Below are 27,518 nucleotides of genomic sequence, written 5' to 3'. Positions count from 1 at the left end.
AATGATCAGTGCAAACCCACATTCCACACAGGAAATGTGATTGTGGTAGGAAGCTGCACCCCCTGGTGGACAGGGACTGAAATGGGTGCATGTTGGCCAGAGGCCTCCCAAATTCAGCCATCTGTGTCATCCCTGACTTCATAAGGCACATGTCAGTCATCAGGGTGGCCCCATGGAAGTCTGAACAACAGCAATCCTCACCTCTCAGGTCTATTTGTTCTTAAGACACCACCTGATATGGAAGTTCTTTAACACCGCATCCCAGGGCATTTCGGTAGTTGTGAGGGCTCTTCTAAAGCATTTTACTACAGTACTTCATATTCTCATGTATCCTTGTGAGCCAGCCTATAACACACTGACTGCCAGAAAAGGAGTTGGAAGTGAATATGGGAAAAGTAATAAGAAGTCAAGTCATTGCTGAGTGATTCTGTGTTTTTGGCACTTTACCTCAGTATTTAGAACCATGATTGTCATTTTTTAAGTACTCTCTAAATATTTTCTAAATTAAACAAAAATAATGAACAAATGGCCTTTATTTTTTCCCATTAATAAACAGTTTATTCAGTTCATTATAGTGGGTAAGTTCCCAGCTAAATGCACACATATAAGCGTATGCACACATACAAGTTCCCAGCTAAATGCCCTGGGTTAATGCAGGAGCCAGCGGGTTACATGGGACTGGGCACGAGGCAAGGAGGGAGCACCAAGGTTTCAGAGTCAGACCTGGCCAGAGCCCCTGAGTGGAGGGGTGGGCTCACGGCCTACCCCACACTGACCCCACTGCTTCCTTCTCACAGCTGGGCATCCTGCAGGGCGTATCTTCAACACTGCAGCATCTCAGTGAAGCCAGGGGAACAGATATTAAAAGGAGCCCGTGTCTGGGTGCCCCTCAACTCTTGTTGCTCAGACAACATTCTTCGAGGTGACAAACACTCAGGAAGTTAAGAGACCCTCTTCATCAGCCGCATGGCAATCTGTGAAGGCACTGGGCCAGGTGTGGGCCAGGCAGCTGCATTTCAAGTTTGGAGTGCTTATGACATTACAAAGGCACGTTGCCTAGAAATTAAACTTTATGGTAACAAACAGAAAATAATCAGTTTAGACAGAACAGTAGGCGAGCTCAAGAATATAGCAGGTTCTAGGTCAAACATCTTGAAGAACTTTCTTGAACAGCAGGCTGGGGCTGCACTGGTTCTTCACGGGGAAACATTCCACATGATGATGATGATGATGACCACAACAACAATCCCTATCACCCATATCTTGCAATTCTTTCACTAATATTTTCTCTTCGACTTGGCAGAACTTGTTTCAAATTGGGACACTCCGGCTTGCAGCGGGACTGCGCGACGGTCTAACTCCGAGAGCTTCTGATCTCTTTCCAACACCTTATCCACACTGACTCTTATGATGTCCACCACCTCATCTACTTGATTTTGTGTCAGCTGAAGGCTTCGGTTGCTGCCAGAGGCAGCACTTGAACCTGGAGGTGCACTTATAGACATTTTGGTAGCAGCGGGCGACGGTCAGCAGAGCAACGCAGCCGGACCAAAGGCCAGGAGCTGGGCCAACAAATGGCCTTTAATTGATATAACATATTTACTTGTTCCTAAACTATTAGCAATTGCAAGAAATACTATTTTTTAATAAAAGCTTTCAGAAGAATTCACACTATTTATCAAACATTATAATAGCCAAATATTCCTGATTTTTAGAATAATTAAAAAGTGAAAAATAGGAATTATAGACAGAAAAAACATCATACATGGAGTCATCGAATCCCTATAGAATGATCTGAGATTCTTATGTTCTCAAGATTTTGTTGACTCCCACATCAGGTGACTAGTGTATGTGAATTAGGCAACAAATATTAATGCTATCCTCTTAACAGGTTTAGCCTAAAGGATGCTATCTATTGCCAACTGTCACATTTTGTTGCCAAACATTAATCAAATAATTTTTCCCACAAGGTAAGAAATCAGGATTATCAAGAAAAGTTCTGGAGAGGGATGCATCTTCTGTAAAGCCCTATAAACGTTTACTCTAGACACATTAGGAAGCTGAGCTCAGCTGTTTCCTGCAGCGACTGCCCACACATTCAGGTCAAGGAACATCATGAGTCCAAAGCCAACATGGGAAAGGTTTCCCAGATGCAGAGTGAAGTAAGAAATTCAGGCCTGGATATTGTTTTGGTTCATACCACCTTCCAAATCACATTGTCAGAACCTGCTTCAAAATTATGTTAGAGGGGAATTTTGGACAAGCCCCTATGAACTTCTATTCAGGTATGCAGGAACAATGTGAAATAAGTTGGAATAATGCTGGTTGAAAATAAACAGATTAGCACATGGATGAAAAAGGTTATTATGTATAACTTAAAAAAACAGTTTCAGGCCAATGAAAGCCTACAGGAGAAATATTTTGCACGTTGCATCAGACAAGAAGAATTGCATGTCACTGAGGGAAGATACTGCATAGAAATCTGGATATTTAATGGCTTTATTAATACATAATTTACATAATAATAAACTGCACAAAATTAATCAATTATTTTTAAGATTATTTATTTATTTGAGAGAGCGAGAGATAAGGAGAAAGAGCATAAGCTGGGAGGAGAGGGAGAAGCAGGTCCCCTGATGAGCTGGGAGCCCAACTCAGGTCTCGATCCCAGGACCCTGAGCCGAAGGCAGACGCTTAACTGGCTGAGACACCCGGGCGCCCCAAAGTAAACAATTCTATAAGATTTGATGTATATATGTATTTGTGAAGCCATCACCACAATGGAGATAACAAACATAGGCATCACCCCAAAAGTTTCCTCACATCTTTTTGTAATCCTTCTCTAACCCTCACCACCCCCATTTCCAGAGAACCCTTCTGTCATGAATCAGTTTGTATATTTTATACTTTTGTAAAAATGGAGTCATATGTACTCTTTTGTCTGGCTTCTTCTAGCATAATTATTTTCAGAACCTTCCATAGTCATAATTATCAAAACTTTCTTTTTGTTGCTGTGTAGTATACCATCATGTGTGTATAAAACAATGTGTTTATTCACCTGTTGCTGACCAAATGATTAGTCCCAGTGAGGGACTAATAAAGCTGCTATGAGCATTTGTGTATGTTTTATAGACATATGCTTTCATTTCTCTTGGATCAATTTCTGTGAATACAATGGCTGGATCATATGGTAGGTGTACATTTGACTTTCTTAAAACAATTTGTTCTAGTAGCTGTTTTGTAGATTCCCTTGAGTTTTCTGCGCAGGCAATTATGCTGGCTGTTAATAAAGATAAATTCGCTTCTTCCTCTCCAAACTGTATGGCTTTTGTTCCTTCTACATGCCATATTGCATTGGCTGGAACCTCTACTTCAATATTAAATAATAAGTGGTGAGAGCCAAAACTCTTCCCCTATTTCCCAAACTAAGGAGAAAGCATTTAAGCTTTTATCATCAAGCATGACATTTGATGGAAGTTTTCGGTTGAGCCCTTTTTTCACTGAGGAAATTCCCTTCAATTCCTTATTCGCTAGGAGTTTCTCTCAGGAATGGATCTGGATTTTGTCAAATGCTTTTTCTGTACCTATTGAGATACCCTCATAAATTGCTCATCTGCTATTTGTCAATCACTTCGGATATATTACTGAAAAACTGTCACAACAAAATATTAAAGAAGGTATCACTCTCCAAATTTACAAATAATAAAGCAAGCTCAAAAATATCAAGAACTTGTTGGCAGAGCTAATACTTTTGAACACAGAGATGGATGATAGCAAAAACCTGTTCCCTGTTTTTGCCACTATTGTTGTTGACAGAAAAATTGAGAGAGAGATTGGAAAGAAAGATTGGACTTCTTCCCAAACCTTTGAAATATTTTAAGACACTCTTTAACAGGTTCTTTATTATACAAATGGAACTAATAAAGAGATTCAAAAAAGTGCAGGTTTTGCCCCTTTACCAAAATTGGAAAGAAAATATAATAGATACCCAAACTGCTATTCAGGAGCTGACCACTGGGGAGCAGCTTCACCATTCCATTCAGGCCAGTTATTAACAACTGATTTATGCAATGCAAAGTAGCAAAAGTGGCAAACTCTTCTAGGATTTTGTGATTCACCAATATTGGAGCTCCATTCATGACTAGTGGTCACTCTGTTCCTTGAAACTTGCTTGTGATAACCCAGTCTGGAGCATAGTTGTTCCAGTTAACAAGTATAAATATTTCTCAAAAATTTAGAAATAGAATTGCCTTATGACCCAGCAATCCACTTGTGGTATATACTCAAAAATGGGAAGAATTTGTCTCTATACCCATAATATTGAGATGTTTATGAGTTCCTGTTTCTACCAAAAGGTGGAAACAACCCAAAAGTCCATCAACAGATAGGAATGGATAAACAAAATGGGATGTGACATACACTGGAATACTATTCAGCTTTGAAAAGCAAAGAAATTCTGTCACATGTTGCAACAAGGAAGAACCCCGAGGACATTATGTCAAATGAAATGTCACAAAATGACCAATACTGTATAATTGACTTCTACAACGTATCTAAAGTAGTTAAACTTGTGGAAAGAGAAAGCATAATGGAACTTCCCAAGGACTGGAGGGATGAAGTAATGGAGAATTATTGTTTAATGAGTACAAATATTTAGTTTTTCAAGATGAAAAGAATTCTAGAAATCGATGGTGTTGCTGTTTGAACAAAAATGTAAATGTATTTAATATCATGGAACTATACACACAAAAAATGTTAAAATGGTAAAAATGAATGTGAAAATGGTAAAATTTTATAATAAAAAAAAATTTGAGGAGGGGCACCCAGGGTGGCTAAGTCAGTTAAGCATCTGCCTTCTGCTCAGGTCATGATCCCAGGGACCTCATATTCAGCTTGGTGTCAGGCACCCTGCTCAAAATGGAGTCAGTTTCTCCCTCTCCCTCTGCCCTTCCTCCTTGCTCATATTCTCTCTCACTCTCAAATAAGTAAATAAAATCTTTAACAAAAATTATGGGGAGATTCTTGTCAAGATTTTTACTCTACACATCTGCCTTCCAAGCAAATACAAGAGGATGATACAATGCAAGACCAATTATCAACCGTCAATTACCATATGAATTTTAAGGCACTGTGGGAATGAGGTTAGAGGTGGAAGGAGGGAAATGGAGAGAATGAGCATTTGGAGTATGGAACATTAAACAAACAAAGAGTGCTGGGAAGTGTGCAAACTGAGCCACGTGTTGGCAAAAAGTGATTTTGAAGGAGTTCTGAAATGAAGGGCAGGAAGAGACAAAGGGGAAAATTCACACTCTGCTCCTTCACAGTGTCCCCTTAAGCGCTCCTAATTATGAGCATTTGTGAATAAGACTGGTGAGAAGCAGGTAAACCTCCAGTAGGCACACTGAGCACACCTATGCTAGAGGTGTTAATAAGAAGGAATGAACACTAGTACATACTACATCAGAGAGCAGGCCCCTTAGAAACTAAATGTGAATACAGTTGACTCACAGCAAACAAACCTAATTACACTAAACACTACACACAGCACTCAGTCCGTCACCCATACATCATCCCACCCTGTGGCCTGCCACCAGTGCCCTCAGGCGGGCAACAAGAGTGAGCTTCTGTAAGCGGCTAGTGAGCGTGCGCAGAGAGCAGCCCCACTCTCCCAACTGGGAGAAATCACACAAATGCAGTCAGCACTGTCCTAGAGAAAGCAAACAAAAGAGGAACTGGAGAGGATTATGCTAAGTGAAATAAGTCAAGCAGAGAAAGACAATTTCATATGGTTTCACTCATCTGTGGAACATAAGGAAGAGCATGGAGGACATTAGGAGAAGGAAGGGAAAACTGAAGGGGGGACATCAGAGAGGGAGATGAACCGTGAGAGACTATGAAATCCAGGAAACAATCTGAGGGTTTAGAGGGGAGGGAGTGGGGGGATGGGTTAGCCCGGTGATGGGTATTAAGGAGGGCACGTGTTGTAATGAGCATTGAGTGTTATACGCAAACAATGAACCATGGAACACTACATCAAAAACTAATGGTGTGATGTATGGTGACTAACATAACATAATAAAAAAAAAAAAAAGATGCCACATGAGCATCATTGTATTTCAGCAAATACAAAAACAAACAAAAAAAAGAGAGACTCTTCAGCACCCAGTCTGGCTTCACAGGATCAAGAGAAGGCCTTAAAGTTTGTACCACATTGTCCCAGGAAGTAGGAAACAAATAGCCAACCATGCTGAAGGTTTAAAGCCTGAATGTGTCTGGATCTGAGCTATGTACTCACTGCACACTCTGGATAAAACACTTGTTTACTTCCACTGCATCAATTCTCACCTGAGTATGTTCAAGCATTCAAACCTGTAGGAACTGCGCCCTCTCTGCCACTTCTAACTTGATTTAAGAAGAAATAAACTAATAATAGAGAAACATGCTTCCTTCTGATTCCATCATCAGGCTTGGAGGAAATGGACCAATCAAGAGTTGCCTTCCTTCTACTGCACAGGAGCTATGTAAGGAGGGAAAGAATCAAGCCCATTGAGGTGTTGGGCTACAGTCCTAACCTCCTTTGTTCTAAGTGATAAACTGAATTTATTTACCATTGGGGTAACACGGAGACTAAGTTCACTACACTAAACATGCTCTGTGCTCTATTCATCCCTCCTGTTCCCCTCAACCTTTGGCAACCACAATCTTTTACACCCGCCAAGTTTGCCTATTCCAGAAAGTCACAGAATCTGAATCATACCTTAGGTAGCCTTTTCGGATTAGCTGTATTCAGTTAGTAAAATACATGTAAGTTTCCCCTATCTCTTCATGACTTTATACCTCCTTTCTTTTTAGCAGCATATCATGTTCCATTGTTTGGATGTAACACCATTATATGTCCCTTCACTTATTGAAGGAATACTGTTTACCTCAGAGCTTTGGAAAACGTGAATAAAACTGCTATAAAACACCTGTGTACAGGTGTGTGTGGACATAAGTTTTCAAACCCTTTGGGTAAATACAAAGACCACTGCTGGATCATACCGTAAGAGTGTGTTTAGTTGTGTAAGAAACGGCCAAACCACTTAATTGAAATGTCCGTGTATGCACTTTCATTTCGTAGTAATTTCCTGACAATATTTACTACACCCTTTGCTGCCTGTCAAAGCCCCAGCTAGTCCAAAGCAGGCACAGGTACCACAGGTGGCCCTGCCAACTGCTCAGCTCACAGATGTGACCCAGAGCCTGCGCCTCCATATGTCCCTGCCTGTGTCCTGCTGCCCCGCGTATCTCTCTGCTCAGGCACGTGCTCCTCCCAACTATGGGACTCACTTATACAAGACAAGTACAAAGATAACATTAATATTAATTGCAAGACAGTGATGTCACAGCATTAAACCAAGGGCAGGGTTCCTTGGGAGAGCGGGGGGCTGTGTAACTGCACAGGTCACATGCTCAAGAAGCTGGCTCTGCTCCCAGCTTCAGGGAGTCTGTGCATTTAGCTCCACCTGAATTTTCAGGGGCCCAGTCCTTCCTATTAATGCCCTTTCACCAACACAAAAACCAGTGCAGGCTGGAATTCAATTTGTGTTGTAATCCTTACACATGCAAGTTTCAAATTATGGTTTGGGGTCAGCAGTTTTTGTCTCTGGCTACAACAGAGAAGGGGATCATTTAGGGTAGTCCTGGAAGCTTTCTGCTCCCTTTCTCAAACTGGGCATGATGTTATAAAATTATGAGTAATAGATTCATTCAAAATGCAAGGAAAAGCAATGATTTTCATGGAACAGAATGAAAATTTCCATGAGCTCCTCCACACAAGGTGCTATTTAGAAATGACTGAAATGGATACTTTTCTCAGTGATATATGTCAACACATTGTACAAATTGACAATAGAAATCATTCAGATTTTGTGATTCTATAGGGTCTCTATATCAGGTATTCAGAGGATAAGTTCTCATGTCACCTCAGGTTCACTAACTTTGGAATAATATGAGCTCCACCAAGTCATTTATGCTCTAAAATCCTCCCTTTATTCCTGCATAAAATAAAAGTGCCTATTTACTGGGTATTATCTTACTGAAATAGAAAATAAATGTATGAAGATAATTTAAGTGCCTGACCTTCAATAAATTTATTTTATTATATTTGTATTTCCAGGAGTAAAAAGCTGAATACAGACTTAAAAAATATCCTACACATTCTCTTACATTTCTTGGAAAAAGAACCACCTACAGGTAACAAAAAAATATACTCATCTCTTTCTATTTATCTATTTTTTCGAGACTTCTCCATTTGAATGAGTTACATAAATTTATAAGCTAACTGCCAGGGGATCTGTTTTCCCGGGGTATTGGATGTGGGCATCTCATAAGCCAGCATCACTCAATGTATTTGCCACTACTTTTACAATAACTTCTGATATCATCCATACTTTATACATTGAAAAAAAACTGGTGGTTATTATCAAAAACACAAAATGCAGGTGTTGTCGAGGATATGAAGAGATTGGAATACTTGCAAACTGTTGGAGGCAATGCAAAATGCTGTAACCATGGAAAACAGTATAGAGATTATTCAAAAAGTTTAAAACAGAACTACCATATGATCCAGTAATCCCACTTCTGGGTATATAGCAGTAAGAATTGAAATCAGGATCTCCAAGAGATACTAAGCACTCCTATGTTCATTGCAGCACTGTTCACAATAACCAAGATGCGGAAACTACTTGAATGTCCAATAACAGATGAATGGATAAAGAAAGTGTGCTATATATATAAGTGGAGTATTATTAAGCCTTAAAAAGAAAAAAAAGGCTATCCTACAATATGAAACCACATAGATGAATCTTGAAGACATTATGCTAACTGAAATAAGCCAGTCACAGTAAGACAAATAATGCATGATTCCACTTAAATGTGGTATCTAAAATAGTCAAATGCATAGATTCAAAGAGTGAATCAAAGAAGAGGTTGCCATGGGCTCTGGGGACAGGGTATTGGGGAGTTACTGATCCATGAGCAAGGTGAAAGAATAGACAATTGCTGTACAACTTTGTACCCATAGCCAACAGTCATGTATTGCACACTTAAAATTTTAAGTCTCTATCTCAAGGTAAGTGTTCTTTACATGATACAAACTAAATTTTAAAAAAAAGTAAGAGGGCGCCTGGGTGGCTCAGTCGTTAAGCATCTGCCTTCGGCTCAGGTCATGATCCCAGGGTCCTGGGATCGCGTCCCACATCGGGCTCCCCGCTCAGTGGGAAGCCTGCTTCTCCCTCTCCCACTCCCCCTGCTTGTGTTCCCCCTCTTGCTGTGTCTCTCTCTGTCAAATAAATAAATAAAATCTTTAAAAATAAAATAAAATAAAATAAAAAATAAAATAAAAAAAAGTAAGATACCACAACACTAACACCACCAAATGCTTGTGTGAAAACCTTAGAAATAGCCAAGTCAATCCAATGAATTTCACCAAAGTGTTAATTGGTAAAAGTGTCATGTGGACACCCCAAAAAGACAGTTCATGAACTGGGAGCACTCAAACCAAAATACGGAATGAGGCTCAGTAGTATATTGTTAGAAAGCTGCTGACAGTAAGACAGTGAGTGTCTATTCACACAGTGATTGGTTATAATATCAGAAATGCTGTAAATGATATCAGAAATTGCTCAGTGCGTACCTCATACCAAACTTCAGAAACATTTCAAGTTTCGTTAATGATTTTCAGAGGCACAGCAAAAATGAACATGGATGAGACTGGAGGAGATTATGCTAAGTGAAATAAGTCAAGCAGAGAAAGTCAATTATCATATGGTTTCACTTATTTATAGAACATAAGGAACAGCATGGAGGACATTAGAAGGAAGGGAAAAATAAAGGAGGGGCATTTGGAGGGAAAGACAAACCACGAGAGACTATGGACTCCGAGAAACAAACTGAGGGTTCTAGAGGGGAGGGTGGTGGGGGGATGGGTGATCCTGGTGATGGGTATTAAGGAGGGCACGTACTGCATGGAGCACTCGGTGTTATACGAAAACAATGAATCATGGATCACTACATCAAAAACTAATGATGTACTGTATGGTGACTAACATAACATAATAAAATAAAATAAAATTTTTAAAAAATGATGCAGGTCAAGGTAGTCTGGCAAAATAAACTAAATTAAGCTTTAGTTCTAGAAGTAAACTTGTTTTGTCTGCCCAGGGAATTTTCAGTGCTGGTCTCTCTTTTTTTTTTAACACTGGCAAGGATGTCCCACAACAGGAAAACTCAACATGGCTGACGGGAATGCCCAATGGTATAGCCACATTGGAACACAAGCATATTTTCTTACAAACCTATAGAGACTCCTACTGTATGATCTAGCAATGGCAATCCTTGGTGTTTACCCAAATGGCTGGAAAACTTCTGTATACACAGCAACTTGAACAAAAATATTTACAGCAACTTTATTCATGATTGACGAAACAGGAAAGCAACCAAGATGTCCTCAGTAGAAGAAAGGGTAAGTAAACTATGGGACAGCCAGAAAGAAAATCTTATTCAGTGCTAAAAAGAAACGAACTGTCAAGCCATGGAGAGACATGGAGGAAAATTACATGCATATTTCTAAGTGAAAGAAGCCAAACTGAAAAGCTGCATTCTGTTTGATACCCACTATATGACATTCTGGAAAAGGCAAAAGTATGGAGACACTAAAAAGATCTGTGGTTGCTGGGGGTTAGAGGGAGGAATTGAAGCACTTCTTTAACTAAAGTAAAGTTGAAATGGTGAGCAAAAATCAAAAAGCTTAGTAATACACAAGATTTGGGGGGAAAATTTTATGTGCTATTTTCAATTCCTCAAAGACCAACATCCAATTTTCTGCTGGGTTTAGAAGTGATCATTGCTTCTTATAAAGGGCCATGGATGCATGGCTGTTCTATGACTTAGAAATTTTCTCATTCAGCCCACTTATGTTACTGCCTTCCACATCAAAATGCTCAACACACTCACACATGCACACAAGGGAACTCACACACACACACACGCATGCACCCACACTGGCAACACCACCTTCCTCAATTATCCAAAAGTATGTGGTGCTTCTTTCCCTGACCCTTTCCGGAGAGCACAGCACACACTACTGCTTCCGCAGTAGGCCAGAGTTTCTCTTAAGCTAGTCTTTCATGCAAGTTTGCCCCTGTCCACATACAGCTCATTTTCTAAAATTGGTTGGTGTTACTGTCGGCTGAGAGCTTTTTTCCTGTTTCTCTTTCTGTTTGCAGCTTTCTACTCTTTGGGATGTTTTTACTATCTTTTAAATAGAGCTTTAGAGAAATCAAGAGATAAACTTGTATTATTCATCTAGCAAGGGTATTTTTTAAGAGATCTTATTTTTAAGGAATCTCAACACACAACATCTTGCTCAAACTTACAACTCTGTGATCCAGAGCTGCAGCTCTACTGAAAAAGCCAGCCAGGCCCCACTAGTTTACCACATTTATCCAAATATATGAGAAAAATACTTACTATACACCCTTTTGAATTGTTTAAAGCACATTTTGACATGCATTTAAATTTAGAGAATTTTTTAAAAATTATTTTTAACCAATTAAATAAAAAATTAATTTAAATGAATATATAACAAATATATAGAGAAATGTATTAATATTCTGATCATAGCTCATTCATAAAATCTACTGATAAGGGGATAATAATTAAAGATCACAGGGCACCTGGGTGGCTTAGTCAGTTCAGTGACTGGCTCTCGGTTTCAGCTCAGGTAGAACCTCAGCGTCCTGAGATCTAGCCTCATGTCAGGCTCTGCACTCAGCGAAGAGTCTGTAGCACACTCTCGCTCTCTCACACTCTCACATTTAAAAAATAAATAAATAAATAAGTCCTTAAAAATATTTAAAACATTAAGAAGATTGCAACAATATTGGCAAAAATTCTGACAGTGCAATACAAACATTGCTTTTTCTATTATTTTTTGCACAACTTTACTTACTCCCATGCATTCTCCAATCCCATGATTTGTGGCTCTCTGTGAGAGGCTGCAAAATGGGAGTTAGAGAAATCTATAAGACTTCCTTCCCAGTGTCACCTATCTATCTATATTGTTAGGAAACATCAGTGCGAGAGCATTTTCTTCCACCATATTTCCTGGGCACTGAGAACGATCTCATTTGAGTTCCTACTGTCAGAAAGCCAACTGATCTATTTAACTGGCCAGGACATGAGCCACTTCCTCCATTCTGTTTCTGCCCACACCCTTTCATGTTTCATATCAGCCTGAGTCACCACCTGATTCACTAGAAAAGAAAGCAGGGCAGAGGTCGCTGGCCTCTCTTTTCCTTGCTCAGGTACATGTGTTTGTCCTCCTTTCTTCCCATCCCTTCTTTTTCTGCTAAAACCTGGTTTGGGACTGAAGCTCTCCCATCACCTCTCCTGTCATACTCTATCAGGAAGACATTGGGCATCACCACCTTCTCAGGCACACCGTGTGTCTCTAAAACTGTCATAAAGACACAGCAATACCCACCAGGGTGCCCTGAACAACTTGTGGGGCTGGACGTTCACTGCAAGGATGAGCAGGAGACAACTTCATTGTTATGTGATTTTACCTTGAAATTACTTATGCCCTGGCTGAGGAACTCTTGGCATCAAACTGTTCTCAGTGTCACTAAGGAACAGCTGGGGTTGGGGGATGTTACTTCTGGTTCCTATGCTCTGATCCTTTGTATGATTTTGTATCAAGCAGACACTGAGGGACAAACAACCACAGACTGTGCTGGAACCAGAGTGGATCAGGCAGACACGCTCAGCATCCAAGCCCCTGCTCTGCTCAGAGTTTGTGCTCAGCTCCCCCTGCAGTCCCCGTCACTGTGTCATTCATGGCACAGTAATACACAGCGGAATCTGACGCTTGCACTGAGCCTTTCTCCAAGTGGAAGGATTTGGAATCTCTGTCATAGGTGGCTTCAAATCCTTTCTTGCTTCCCTTCTCCTTGTCCCTCAAGGCTTTCAGGAGGAACTCTGGACCTTCTCCTGGATACTGGACATACCAGAAAAGAGTGGGGGACCCCGTTGTTGAATAAGTACAGTTTACAGTCAGGGAATCCTCTTCTAAGAGGGTCACTTGGCCCTCCGTCTGGGTCACTGAGTTTCCATGGGTTTGTCCTGAGGAAAAAGAAAAGAGAGTTTGTCACCTTGGGCATATAGATCTTGGATAAAATGATAGTTAAAGGTTTTGCACACACAATAAAAAAAAGAATCCAAATTTTAAGAGGCATTTTACTTACCAAGCATCAAGAGAACCACAGTCACGAAGCCTGGAGAACACTTCATCTCTGGAGTGTCACCTAAATAATGTTCTTCATTCTTACCATGAAGAAAGGTTGGAGTGACAGAGAAATGATCAGTGCAAACCCACATTCCACACAGGAAATGTGATTGTGGTAGGAAGCTGCACCCCCTGGTGGACAGGGACTGAAATGCGTGCATGTTGGCCAAAGTCCCCCCAAAGTCAGCCATCTGTGTCATCCCTGACTTCGTGAGTCACATGTCAGTCTTCAGGTGGCCCTTGGAAGTCTGAACAACAACAATCCTCACCTCTCAGGTCTGTTTGTTCTTAAGACACTACCTGATATGGAAGTTCTTTAACACAGCATCCCAGGGCATTTCTGTAGCTGGGAAGATAACAATCTTCTAAAGCATTTTACTACGGTACTTCATATTGTTGTGTCCATGTGGGCCAGTGTCTAACCCACTGGTTGCCAGAAAAGGGGCTAGAAGTTGAATATGGAAAAAGTAATAAGTCAATTCATTGCTGAGTGATTCTGTGTTTTTCTACACTGTACAGTGATATTTAGAACAATGACTGTCATTTTTTATATACTCACTAAATATTTGTTATTTAACAAAAATAATGAACAAATGGTCTTTACTTGAAATGCAGTATTTCTGTGGTCCTAAAATAATACCAGTCATAAGGAATACTATCTTTTTGATAAAAGCTTTTCAGAAAAAAAGTCACAGTATTTGATAGTCAAATATTTTAATAGTCAAATATTCTTAATTTTCAGAGTCATTAAAAAGTGAATAATAGCAATTATAGACATAGAAACACCATACATGAAATTGTCAAATCCCTATAGAATGATCTGAGATTCCTATCTTATGTTCTCACTGTTTTGTTGATTCCAACATAAGATGACTAGTGTATTGTGACTCAGCCAACAAATACTAATGCTATACCCTTAACAGGTTTTAGCCTCAAGGATGCTTTCCATTATCATGCCTCGGTCACATTTTGTTGCCAAGATTTAATAAAAAAAATTATCTGCACAAAATAAGAAATCAGGATTATCAGGATAAAGTTCTGGAGAGGGACACTTCTTCTGTAAAGCCCTGTAAACATTTATCTCTAGACACATAGCTGGAAACTAGCTCAAGCTGCTTTCTGGAGGCGACTCTCCACAGATTCAGATCAAGGAGCTTTATGAGTCCAGAGCCAACACGGAAACGTTTTCCCAGACGCAGAGTTAAGTAAGTAATTCAGTTGTTAGATACTGTTTGGGTTCATGTATCCCATCCCTTCTCTTCCCCACCATCTTCAAATCACATTGTCAGTCCTGCCACAAAACTATGCTAAAAGGAATTTGGGACAAGCCCCTATAAATCTGTATTCAGATATGCAGGGAGAATCCCAAAGAGGTTGGGATGGTGCTGGTTGAAATTAAAGAGGGGGCGACTGGGAGGCTCAGTCAGTTGAGCTTCAGGCTCTTGGTTTTGTCTGGGGTCATGATCTCAGGGTTGTTGGTTGAGCCCAGCATGGGGCTCTGCACCCATCAGGAGTCCGCTCCAGATTCTCTCCCTCTCCCTTTCCTTCCCTCTCTGCCCCTCTCTCCACTTGTGCCTGCTCTCTCTCTCTATCACTCTCTCTAAAATAAGTAAATAAATAAAATCTTTTAAGAAAAGAAAAAAGAAAATAAACAATATAGCACATGGTTGCAGAAAGTCATTATCCATAACCTTAAAAACAACCTTCAGACCAATGAAGGCCTACAGGAGAAATATTTTTAATTTTGGGTTGCACAAGAAGACTTGCACAACGTCAGGGAAGATACCACGTAGTAAGTTTGGATATTTAATGGCTTTTCTGAATGTATAATTTACATTGTTTAATTTGGTAATTAATTAATTTTAAATTAAACAATTCTATAAGGTTTGTCTCATGTATATATGTGTGAAGCCCTCACCACATTCGAGATAATGAACATATGCATCACCCCAAATGTTACCTTATGTCTCCTTATAATCCTTCTCTCAACCCTCACCACTCTCATTTCCAGGGAACACTTCTGTCATGAATGAGTTTGCATAATTTATAATTTTGAATTATGGAATCATATGTACTCTTTTGTCTGGCTTCTTCTCAGCATAATTATTTGAGATTCTTCCATCGTCATAATTATTAAGACATTGTTTCTTTTTGTTGCTGAGTAGTATCCCATCATGTGGCTATAAAACAGTTTGTCTCTTCACCTGTTGATGCCCATACTCTCACAGTGGGGCTCTCACAAATAAAGCTGCTATGAACATTTGCATATAAGATAATTTATACACATATGCTTTCATTTCTCTTGGGTCCATATCTGGGAGTAGAATGGCTGGATCATATGGTAGGAGTACATTTGATTTTTCTTAAAACAATTTGTTCTAGTAGCTTTTTTTTATAGGTACCCTTGCATTTTCTGCTCAAATATGTTCTCTGTTAACAAAGACAAATTCACTTCTTCCTTTCCAAACTGTATGGCATTTGTTTCTTCTACTTGCCTTATTACATTGGCTCAAACCTCTACTTCAATATTAAATACAACTGGCGAGAGCCAAAACTCTTCCCCTGTTTTCCAAACTAAGGAGAAAGCAATTAAGCTTTCACCATCAAGTATGACATTTGGTGTAGACTTTTTGTAAAGCCCTTTTTTAAGGCAACGAAATTCCCTTCAATTCTATGTAATTTGCTGGGAGTTTTAATCAGGAATGGATCTAAATTTTGTCAAATGCTTTTTCTGGACCTATTAAAATTACCCTCCTAAACTGCTCATCTGCTACTTGTCAATCTCTCTGGATATATTATCGATAAATTGTCACAACAAAATACTAAAGAAGATACCACTCTCCCATTTTACCAATAATGAAACAAAGCTCAAAAGTATCCAGAAAGTTCACAGCAGAGCTAATAGTTTAGAACACAGAGCTGGATGATACCAAAAGCCTGTTCCCTCTTTCTGACACTATAGATTGTCAAATTTCAGAGAGACTAGCTGGTAGCAAAGGACTTCTTCCTAAGCCTTTGAGATATTTTAAGAGTGTTTTTCACAGGTTCTTTCTTTATGTAAATGGAACTAATAAAGAAGAATTAAATAATTTCAAATGTGGCCCTTTTACCAAAAAAGGAAAGAAAAGATATTATAATGGGTACTCAAACTGCTATTCAGGGGCTGACCAGTGGTAGTGGCTTTACCATTCCAACCTGACCAATTATTCACACCTGAAATAAGCAATGCACTGTAGCAAGAGGGCCAAACTCTTCCAGGATTTTGTGATTCACCAATATACTGGAGCTCCTTTCATGACTAGTGATCACTGTTTCTCCGTTCCTTGAAACTTGCTTGTGATAACATAGTCTAGAGCATAGCTGTTCCAATCAACCAGTATAAATGTGTCTAAATTTTTTAAAAATAGAATTACCTTATGACCCAGCCATCCACTTCTGATATATACTCAAAAACTGAAAGAATTTGGATATTTGCCATAAATATTGAGATGTTTTTGAATTCCAGTTTCTACTGAAAGTAGGAAGCAACCCAAAAGTCTATCAACAGATAGATATTGATAAACAAAACATGGTATGACATACACTGGAATATCATTCAACCTTAAAAAGCAAAGAAATTCTGACACGTGATGCAAGTGCCTGCATCCTGAGGACATTATGTCAAGTAAAGTATCAAAAAATGACCAATACTGCATTATTCCACTTCTATGAGGTTTAAAGTAGTTAAAATCATGAAAGGAGAGGCAAAATAGTAGTTCTGAAGGATTAGAGGAATGGAGTGAAGGAGAGTTATTATTTAATGAGTACAAATATTCAGTTTTTCAAGATGACAAGAATTTTAGAAATGGAAGGTGGTGCTTATTGAAAAACAATATAAGTGTATTTCATGACACTGAACTGTACACTCAAAAAATCTAAATGCTCAAATGGTAAAAATGAATGTGAAAATGGTAACATTTTGGGGCACCTGAGTGGCTTAGTCGTTAAGTGGCTGCCTTCGGCTCAGGTCATGATCCCAGGGTCCTGGGATCGAGCCCCACATCGGGCTCCCTGCTCAGCGGGAAGCCTGCTTCTCCCTCTCCCACTCCCTCTGCTTGTGTTTCCTCTCTCATTGTGTCTCTCTCTGTCAAATAAATAAAATCTTTTAAAAATGTTAAAATTTTATCATTAAAAAAATTTGAGGAGATACTTAAGATTTCTACTCTACAAATCTGCCGTCCAAACAAATATATAAGAGGGTGTTAAAATGCAAAACCAATTATCAACCATCCATTACCATCCAATTTTAAGGCTCTGGGGAAATGGAGTTAGAGATGGAAGGAGGAAAATGGAGAGAATGAGGATTTTGGAGTGAGGAACATTGCTCAAAAAGGGGGGCTCAGAAGTGTGCAAACTGAGCCACATGTTGGCAAAAAATGCTTTTGACGGAGTGTAGAAGTCAAGGGCACAAGCAGACAAAGGGGAAAATTCACACTTTGCTCCTTCACAGTGTCCCCTTAGAGCCCCTAATTATGATCATTTGCAGATAAGACTGGTGGGAAGGAGGTAAACCTCCTGAATGCAAACTGAGCACCTCTATGCTGGAGGTGTTAATAAGATGGATGAACACAGAGCAGACCCTTAGAAACTAAATGCAAGTACAGATGACTCACAGCAAACAAACCTAATTACACTAAACACTACACACAGCACTCAGTCCGTCACCCATACATTATCCCATCCTGCGGGCTACCACCATTACACACCGGGGGCAACAACAGTGAGCATGTGCAGAAAGCAGACCCTCTCTGCCACATTGGGAGAAATCACACAAATTCAGTCAGCACCATCCTAGAGAAAGCAAACAAAAGGGAGACTCTCAGCAGTCTGGCTACAGGATCAAGGGCAGGCCTTAATGTTTGTCCTATCTTTTCCCAGGCAGTAGGAAACAAATATACCAAGCATGGTGAAGGTTTAAAACCTGAGTGTGTCTGGATCTGAGCTATGTACTCACTGCACACTCTGGATAAAACACTTGTTTTCTTCCACTGCATCAATTCTCACCTAAGTATGATCAAGCAGTCAAACCTGTAGCAATGGCACCCTCTCTCTCACTTTTAACTTGACTTAAGAAGAAATAAACTAATAATAGAGAAGCATGCTTCCTTCTGACTCCATCATCAGACTTGGAGGAAATGGACCAATCAAGAGTCGCCTTCCTTCTACTGCACAGGAGCTCTATAAGGAGGGAAAGAATCAAGCCCATTGAGGTGTTGGGCTACACTCCTAACCTCCTTTGTTCTAAGTGATAAACTGAATTTAATCTGATGCGTTTCCCAATAAGAAAAAGTAGTTGGCAAATAACTCATAACCATAGCTCAGCTAAGAGAAACCACTCTCACCATGACAATTGCCAATTATAACCATCATTAGTTAGGAAGACATCGAGGGACTTGAAAGGAGTCTACCCTTGAGCAGAGGTGGGAGAATGATAGAATTAAATATTTACACAACTTCTTTCACTCCATTGATGTCTCTTCAACACTAGAGAAATAAGGTTTTTTTAAATACTTATTTTTTATTATGTTCACTTAGCCAGCATGTAGTACATCATAAGTTTTTGTTGAGAAATAAATTTTTAAAAAGAAGGTTGTTGTTAGTAATGATTAATTCAGTGAAATGTGAACACGTGGCAGGGAGGCTGGTAGCATGTCATCTCTACATTAGTCATTAGTCCAAGTGTCTTCCTGCAATCTACTAAAAATAGTAAGGTGGCTGATACATGCATATAAAAGTTTTCCCATATATCTCAGAAAGAAAGGTTTTCATTATAATCATAACAAAAAATTACAAGCCCTGCAAATAATTGAATTACCTTCAAACAACAGAGCTTTATTAAGAGAGACATATAAACGGAATGAAAGAGTATGTTCTAAAACAATCAAATAATCAGATATACATATTAAGGTCTTTTGTTTTTCACAAATCAATTTATAAACTTAATTCAAACATAAAACTTAAATTAAAACTATGAGTAAGTGGCAGAATTGACCTTTCCTTCTTTCTTTAACAAACATCTACTGATAATTATGTGAAAAAGTTTATGCTAGGTACTGTAAATATAACAGTGAATGGGATGCAGAATTCTGTCTCCTAAGTTGTATGAAAGAGTCATTGCAAATAGATATTTACAGAATTTTGTAAACATGAATAGATTTCTGAGTTTTATCTGAAGCTCACATTGTCAAATCACTTTCTATCTTAATTTCCCTAAACACACAAATAGTACATACCGCCCTAGGCTCTAAAGGAAAACCTGTGATACAATTTCTGAACAAGAAAAGGATCAAAGTACATAGAAATGTCTGTCAAATTATGCCCCATTTATGAAGGAAGAAAATTAATATGAAAATATAATTAATTAAATACCTCACAAAGGTATTGTAATGTACTAATTAAATGAAAACTTAAATTTCATTAATTTAATTTAAATTAAGAGAGCATGAAATTAAAACAATGCTGAAGTTTGATGTAAAGAATTGATGAAGTGTGGAATGCTCAAATCAAAATCCATAAAGTGAAAAATTCATGAATCTGATTAAATAAAAACATTTAGAGACCAAAAGAATATTAGCAACATTATATATTACAGAATTATCACTTTCATATTTGTACTTTCCATATTTCTATATTTGGCATGAAATATTTAGATCACAAAAATTAAAAATGCTACTTTTGAAACACAATATTTAAGTGCCCATCCATAAAAAGGACTGTATATTGGTACCGGGGGTTATTTAAAGGACAGGAATCTCAATGGCAAATGTATAGTTCTTTAAAACCTGAATTTCAAAATAAAACATTACTAGCTCCATTCAAGAATCCATTAAAAAACAGTCATCCAACAAAATGTTCTAACCCTGTCTGGGTCATCTCCATCCTAATAGTCTTATTATATGCCTTTAACGTCTAACACATTAGTTTCCATTTGCAGACAAACAACAGCACAAAAGCTATACTTGAAGGTCTGTGTCAAAGGACAGGGGGCTGCCCCACACCCAGGTTTGAGTGCAGGCAGCAGGTGCCTGGGAAGCAATGTGTGCTTGCTGCGCAGAAGTACACAGCTGAGTCTTCAGGCTGGGTGTCTGCGATGTGCAGGGAGAGATGTTTGGCTGTCCTATTCAATAAAACAGTGAATCTTTGGTGTTCTTTTGTGGCCATGGTTGAACGAATGTCTATAAGGAGCTGGGGACCTTTTCCAAACTCTTGCTTATACCAAGGGAAGTAGTCTGAGAGACTGTCTGAATAACTGCAGTTGATAACAGAGCTGCTTCCCTGCTGCACACTCAGGGTAGAAGGATGCTGCTCCACCTTCTCTCCTTGGCTGAACCCTGTGCAGAAAGAAAAGATCAGAGAAAGGAGAAGAGATTCCAGGTTAGTCTGCTTCAGAATTCTCTTCTTCTACACTAACTGAAGGAAACCTGAGTAAAGCCAGTCTTGACTTCTGAAGAATATCCACCAATATACTCTGGTTCCCGTACTTTCTCAACTCACAGTTCAGCTGCAGCCATGAGAATATGATTAAAGGTCCCATGGATGTCTTCATGGTTCCTCCCGTTAAGATCAGCTTCAGAATTGCAGCCTCCAGCCAGCTCAGCTCCTTTTCTTGTCAGGCAGTCCCTTCTTTCCTCTAACAGAGTACTTTCCCACATTGTCTACCAGCCAATAAGAAAAAGACTCTGCTTCTGCCATAGCCTAGTCAATCAGATGCACTAAAATGAACCCTCCACGTGTTCTGCATCAGCACAGGTGCACTGCCTTCTTGTGGTCACATCTCTACTGAGCTCACTGGGGAAATGTTCTTCTCTTAGCCTGTGCCTCTGAGGGATTCACAAGCAACAAGGCAGCAATTGGTCAAGCAAATTATATCTTGATTAATGATGAAGTACACAGTAAGAATGTGGAGATCAAGATTTATACCTCTACGCACTCCTGAGTCACTGTTAGTATATTGGAAAGAGGTAGATGCTATTGCTATTTATACAGTGATGGCCCTGGGGTACATGTTTGAAATCAGGAAGGAATCAAGATTCAGTCTCATCTCTTATACAAAGTAAATAGAAAACCTTCCCTTTCTGCCAAATCTACCATCCTTATTTGTCTGTTATGGAGAAAAACTATTTGTACAACGAACATGGAAGCCAAATATTAGAGTAAGAGAGAAGATCATTTGAAATTTCAAATGCCTCTTTTCTCAGACTCTGCTCCTCTTCTGGTCTTGCTAGTGACCTTGCAATTCCCAGAGAGCTGACTGTACCAACAGTCAGAATGTTTAATCTTCCCTCAAATAAGATGACTATGACAAAAGTAAAAGAGCAAATCTCAATGATAAGGGATCAGGAGAGTAACTTAAATCAGTTATTACTATTTCAACTATAGGAAACTTTTGACCCAAGTTTTGAATAATTTGCATAGAGAAATTAGACATGAAATCTGTTTGAATGCTGTGTGTCTTATATAATGCAACATATTGAAAGACACAGTAGAAATTCTAAGAAAACATCAAGATGCAAACTCAGAAAATATAACCATATGTAACTTTATACTTGAAATGATTACATTTTTCTCCAATCAAAATAGATGACATGTCCTCCAATGCAATTACTGACCCATAGCCTCAGGAGAATTTCCTCTAAAGTATTAGCCATCTATCCTGTCATGCTTCCCACTTCCTGACCAACACTGCTTCACATTCCATACTCCATCATATTTCACCTAGCAACACCAGTACAGTGTTCTTTCCCCAAGACTCATTGATAAAATTCTCCAGTCCTTGAGTTTCCAGAATTATCTCTCCCTGCCAAAACCCCTCTCATTTACATTACTCTCTGGAAATTTCTGATGTCCTCTGTGAGAATATATCCAGGGAAACATAAATATTGTGTGCTCCAGGAAAGGTACCAACAGGAAACTGGCCCTAAAGAACTGATCAGGAGAAATGATCTCTGGGAAACCAAGACTACCTCATTTCCAAAAGTGGAAGCCTCTTTCTTGTGATCCTACTCATGGATCCTCTGAAATGACCAAGAATAAAATTCATCTTCCTTCCACCTCTCCCAACCTGAAAGATTTAAAGACAGCTATGGTGAAGAATATCAACTCAACATATTAATATATGTGTATGTATGAAATACGTTTTTAATGTATGGAAAATTTCTTGATTCGGAGAATCTTCCATTCGTTCATCCATTCCCCATAAGATAAGAATTTTCAAACTCTTCTTTGGGCAAATTTCCTTCTTGCCAGAGATAGATATTTAGGTCAATTTTTTAACTACTTCATAGTTTTGCATTTTCCAGAATATCATAGAATCAGAATCATAGCGTATCTACCCTTTTCGGATTGGCTGCTTTCACTTAGTAAAATGCATATAAGTTTTCCCTATCTCTTCATGACTTCATACCTCATAGATGTACCACCATTTATTTATTCATTCACCTATTGAAGGACATGCTGCTTACTTCAGAGTTTTGGCAATTATGAATAAAACTGCTATAAAACACCTGTGTACCGGTCTGTGTGTGGACATAAGTTTTCAAACCTTTTGGGTAAATACTCACGAAAACCACTGCTGGATCATACCATAAGAGTATGTTTAGTTGTGTAAGAAACAGCCAAACCGCTTTATTAAAATGTCTGTGTATGCACTTTCATTTTGTAGTAATTTCCTGACAATATTTACTACACCCTTTGCTGCCTGTCAAAGCCCCAGCTAGTCCAAAGCAGGCACAGGTACCACAGGTGGCCCTGCCAACTGCTCAGCTCACAGCTGTGACCCAGAGCCTGAGCCTGCATGTGTCCCTGCCTGTGTCCTGCTGCCCCGCGTATCTCTCTGCTCAGGCACGTGCTCCTCCCAACTATGGGACTCACTTATACAAGACAAGTACAAGGATAAAATTAGTATTAATTTCAAGAGAGTGATGTCACAGCATTAAACCAAGGGCAGGGTTCCTTGGGAGACCAGGGGGCTGTGTAACTGCACAGGTCACATGCTCAAGAAGCTGGCTCTGCTCCCAGCTTCAGGTAGTCTGTGCATTTAGCTCCATCTGAATTTTCAGGGACGCAGGCCTTCTTATCAATGCCCTTTCATCAAAATAAAAAACAGAGCATGCTGAGTTTCAGTTTGTGCTGTAATACTTACACATGCAAGTTTAAACTTTGGGTTTGGGGTCAGAAGTCTTTGTCTCTGGCTACAACAGAGAAGGGTTCTTTTAGGGTAGTCCTGGAAGCTTTCTGCTCCCTTTCCCAAACAGGGCATGATGTTATAAAATCATGAGTAATAGATTCATTCAAAATGCAAGGAAAAGCAAGGATTTTCATGGAACAGAATGAAAGTTTCCATAAACTCTTCCACACAAGGTGCTATTTAGAAATGACTCAAATGGATACTCTGTCAGTGATATACGTCAACACATTGTACAAATTGATCAATAGAAATCATTTAGATTTTGTGATTTTATAGAGTCTTCTATATCAGGTACTCAGACAGTAAGCTCTTATGTCACCTCAGATTCACTAATTTAGGAATAATGAGCTCCACCAAGTCACTTATGCTCTAAAATCCTTCCTTTAGTCATGCATAAAATAAAAGCACTTATTTGTAGGGTGTTATCTTACTGAAATAGAAAATAAATGTAATAAGATGAGTGCCTAAACTTCAATAAAATTATTTTATTATATTTGTATTTCCAGGACTGGAAAAGGTGAATACAGACTTTAAAAAATATTATGTTCTCCTTACATTTCTTTGAACAAGAACCACCTACAAGTAACTAAAAAATTTAGTAATCTCTTTCTGTTTGTTGACAACCATTGAATTTTTTGAGCATTTTCCATTTGGCTATTTACGTATAATTTATATACTAGCTGCCAGGGGATCTGGTTTCCCAGGGTATTAGATATGGGCGTCTCTGTCTTTGGCCCAGTGGCTTCTTCATAGAGCTTTTTATCAGCAAAGGACTTTCTGGGAAGAAAAGGGGCAAGAAAAGCAAGTGAACTGAAAGCCCTAATGGGTCTAATTTTAGAAGGGGAAAAAAAGTGCTGTAACATAAATCTGAAAGTCTGAAAATGTGCAAAGGCTGCTTTGGGGGCAAATGCCTGCTCCAGGGAAGAGCTGGGGCTGCAGGCTCAGCTGCAGTTTAGGTGCAGGCTGCAGATCACCAGGGAGCACTGTGCCTCTACCGCACACAAGTAGGTGGCTGAGTCTTCCAACTGGGAGGCCGTGATGTGAAGGGTGCTGGACCGTTCCTTAACATTCACTGTGCAATTTAGCCTTCCACTCTGCTTCATCCCCGAGGCTATGTAAAACAGCGGAGTGAGGCCACCACCTCCGGAATTCTGTTGGAACCACTGCACACTGTCTGGAGTGCTAGAAAAGTTGCACTTCAGAGTAGAGCTGGCTCCCTCCTGGAGGCTCAGGGCTGAAGGGCTCTGCTCCACCTCCAGCCCTCTCACCCCTGTGTGGGAAGAGAAGAACATACACAAATGATATCTCCGGGGAGTCACTGATGCAGTTTTAAAACATGTAAAAATTCCCACAACACACCCCTGAGGATGTAAGAACATCTAAGAGCTCAGTGTCAGCTTCCCCCACCACTATGGGCTATGGACCACTCCCCAATCCCCATCTGGAATGCCCCCACTCACAGCAAACTTGGATGCACAGGACCCCCAGCAGAGCTCGCCAGTGTCTCCTCATGATTCCTTGTCTAGCTAATGAGATGACTTCACCCCTACTCGGCAGAGAGTAGAGTCTTGGATCCAGAGAAACTGTGTTCTTACAACCAATCCATTCCACCAGAATCACTGAGCACCAATCACACCTCAGCCTTGTCATTCACAGAACTCGAGACTCCAACCACAGTGGCCCAGTGACACTGCACAGTAATCTCTCCAAAATTGTGCTTGCCCAAAGTGCAGAGAGACAGGGTCATAATTTCCAATATAGGAAGATATAAGTTTTTTTTTCTTAAAACACTTTATGTAAGAAATTTGTGGGTTAGTGTGTGAGAAAAGATGAGTGATGTTTCTAGAAGAGTCAGTGATGAAAGGGGGTTACACAGAATCTTGAAGCATTACAGCGAAGAGTGACTCCATTCCCCAAATTGCATATTTTGACAGACAATGTGAGAATTCAGCTTTGTAAAAATACTGACAAAGGAAAACTATCTGATAGCATGCATTGTGTACTGCAGAAGTAAATTCAATTTCTTGAAATCAGGAGAGTTCTAGAAACCAAGACAGACAGTCACCATCTGCATAGAAAATGATTCCAACCAGAATTGAGTTGGTGAAAAATAGAATGTCTGCATAATGTCCCTTCGGATTTAATTTCCACCTCTCCACCTCTCCGGTGCAACTGCTAGACACCACGCTCACCCACACAGCTGAGTCTGGCCAGGCCACGCATTGCTGGTCACAGTCAATATTGTCCTTTCCCTTTCCTTCTATTTTTGTTCCTTATCTTTTCCTCCCTTCTTCTCTTCATTCTTGTTCCTTCCACTCTCAGCAGAGATATATGAATAGGTAGGATGTCTGGGGTATTGAAATAGTTTCAAGGCCAGTAAGTTTAAGCGATTTTATTCGTAACAAATGACAACAGGTAATGGGATGTTTTCTGTTGAGTTTCCATGGTCACAATGCCCAGAAATAATCCTCCCATGGTCTGTGAAGAATTATCTGCATAATGGATTTCTAGAGACATGGCTTCCAGGTGTCTGAGGTTGATATGCAACAGCAGAACTGAAAACCTGAGATCGACTTTACAACTTTACACAAACTCTGTCCCTCCCCCTCCCACCCTCCAATTACCACAGATAGTTGAAAGCACACTGGTAAAGACTTTTTTCTTTCAAACCTCCTAACATCCCTTATGTTCTTATAAGATTATCTTAAAATTGTTATCAAAGGATTTTTTTTAGAGGCTATATTCTAGGAATTTATAATTTATTTATTTTTTATTATGTTCAATTAGCAAACATATAGTACATCATTAGTTTCTGAGGTAGGAATTCATAATTTATGACTATAATGGGACTGGCTCACATGATTTCTCTTCTCTCTTTAACTGTTCAACCCTGGACCATCAGAAAGTCTTTGTTTGTGGTAAAGCTTAGAGTGCCCCCTAGAGGAATGAAGCTGTCAGCAAAGACCACTTCAGACCAAGCAACTCAGCAGAGACATACCTCCAACCCCATTCATTCCAAGCTTCCTGATGAAGGAAATGGAGATGGTCAGAAATGAAGATACCTGCTTAGACTGAATGGAGATTACAAGTGAACCAAATCCTACTTTCAAAATGGAATTGCATGGAAATTAATATCAGAAAATAATTTGGAAATCTCATCTTGTCTTATTTATTTGATTTCTTCAAAAAAATCCATAAATATTCATTGAGCTTTTAGTTTCAATATGGTAATTTACTAGATGCTCAGAATATATAAAGTGTAATGGAATATTATTCAGCCATAAAAAAGAATGAAATGTTGCCATTTACTATGACATGGATGGAGCTAGAGAATATAATGTTGAGGGAAATAAGTCAGTCAGAGGAAGACAAATACCATGCAATTTTACTCATATGGAATTTAAAAAACAAACCGAACAAGCAAAGAGAAAAAGTAAGACAGAGATAAATCAAGAAACAGACAATTAAAGAGAACAAACTGATGGTTACCAGAAGGGAGAGGTTTGGGGGATGGATTCATTGGTGAGGAGTGAAGGAGTGACCTTGTCCTGATGAACACTGGGTGTTCTGTGGAACAGGTGATCATTCTCTCCTTTCCTCTTTTTGGTGACAAGAATAGAGGAGAATATGGATAAACCTTTATGATGACTTTTATGATTCTTATTACTTTTAACAATAGGAGAAATTTGTGAATACATGAATTATTAAAGTAATGAAACATTACCTGTAGAGTAAAATCCCTTTGACTATCACTCCCAATTCTGGCCCTTTCGTCACTTATTACTCTAATTCTTTCTTCAGCCTGGCAATTTGGAGTTGATGTTTCCAGATGTTTTACTAGATTTGAATCAACAGAAAATTTTATTTATAATTTATTACAATACAAATATACATACTGGCTCTACCTTTCTGCACCTTGATTTATAATCTCAATAGTAAATCTTGTAGGTCTTACTGTATTAACCC

The 27,518-nt window shown here is 39.2% G+C and overlaps 1 long non-coding RNA gene, 1 pseudogene and 2 gene segments (V, D, J or C); all 4 read right to left on the bottom strand.

The window, feature by feature from the left end:
- The window catches only part of LOC112821956 (T cell receptor alpha variable 9-2-like), a 1,725-nt gene extending 920 nt beyond the window's left edge, over window positions 1-805 (bottom strand). Inside the window, 1 exon segment of the V gene segment in view lies at window positions 766-805. Coding sequence covers window positions 766-805 — 40 coding nt within the window.
- A 168-nt stretch (window positions 806-973) lies between these two features.
- LOC112822621 (vesicle-associated membrane protein 3 pseudogene) lies at window positions 974-1,535 on the bottom strand (annotated as a pseudogene).
- An 11,294-nt stretch (window positions 1,536-12,829) lies between these two features.
- Window positions 12,830-13,332, bottom strand: LOC112821958 (T cell receptor alpha variable 9-2-like). The segment is given in 2 exon segments: window positions 12,830-13,164; window positions 13,287-13,332. Coding segments are annotated over 2 exon segments (381 nt in total).
- An 8,793-nt stretch (window positions 13,333-22,125) lies between these two features.
- On the bottom strand, window positions 22,126-25,268 carry LOC112821959 (uncharacterized). The gene is made up of 3 exons (XR_012378851.1): window positions 25,013-25,268; window positions 23,508-24,822; window positions 22,126-22,427 (listed from the first exon to the last, which is right to left on the bottom strand). It is a non-coding gene; the product is annotated as an uncharacterized lncRNA (long non-coding RNA).
- Window positions 25,269-27,518: the final 2,250 nt, after the last annotated feature.

This window comes from Callorhinus ursinus, unplaced genomic scaffold (genome assembly GCF_003265705.2).
Source record: "Callorhinus ursinus isolate GAN/ISIS: 27379988/994484 unplaced genomic scaffold, GSC_fseal_2.0 scaffold8, whole genome shotgun sequence".
Classification (NCBI taxonomy): Eukaryota; Metazoa; Chordata; class Mammalia; order Carnivora; family Otariidae; genus Callorhinus; species Callorhinus ursinus.
Note: the sequence above shows the minus strand (reverse complement) of the source record. Positions and strands in the feature narration are given on the sequence as shown.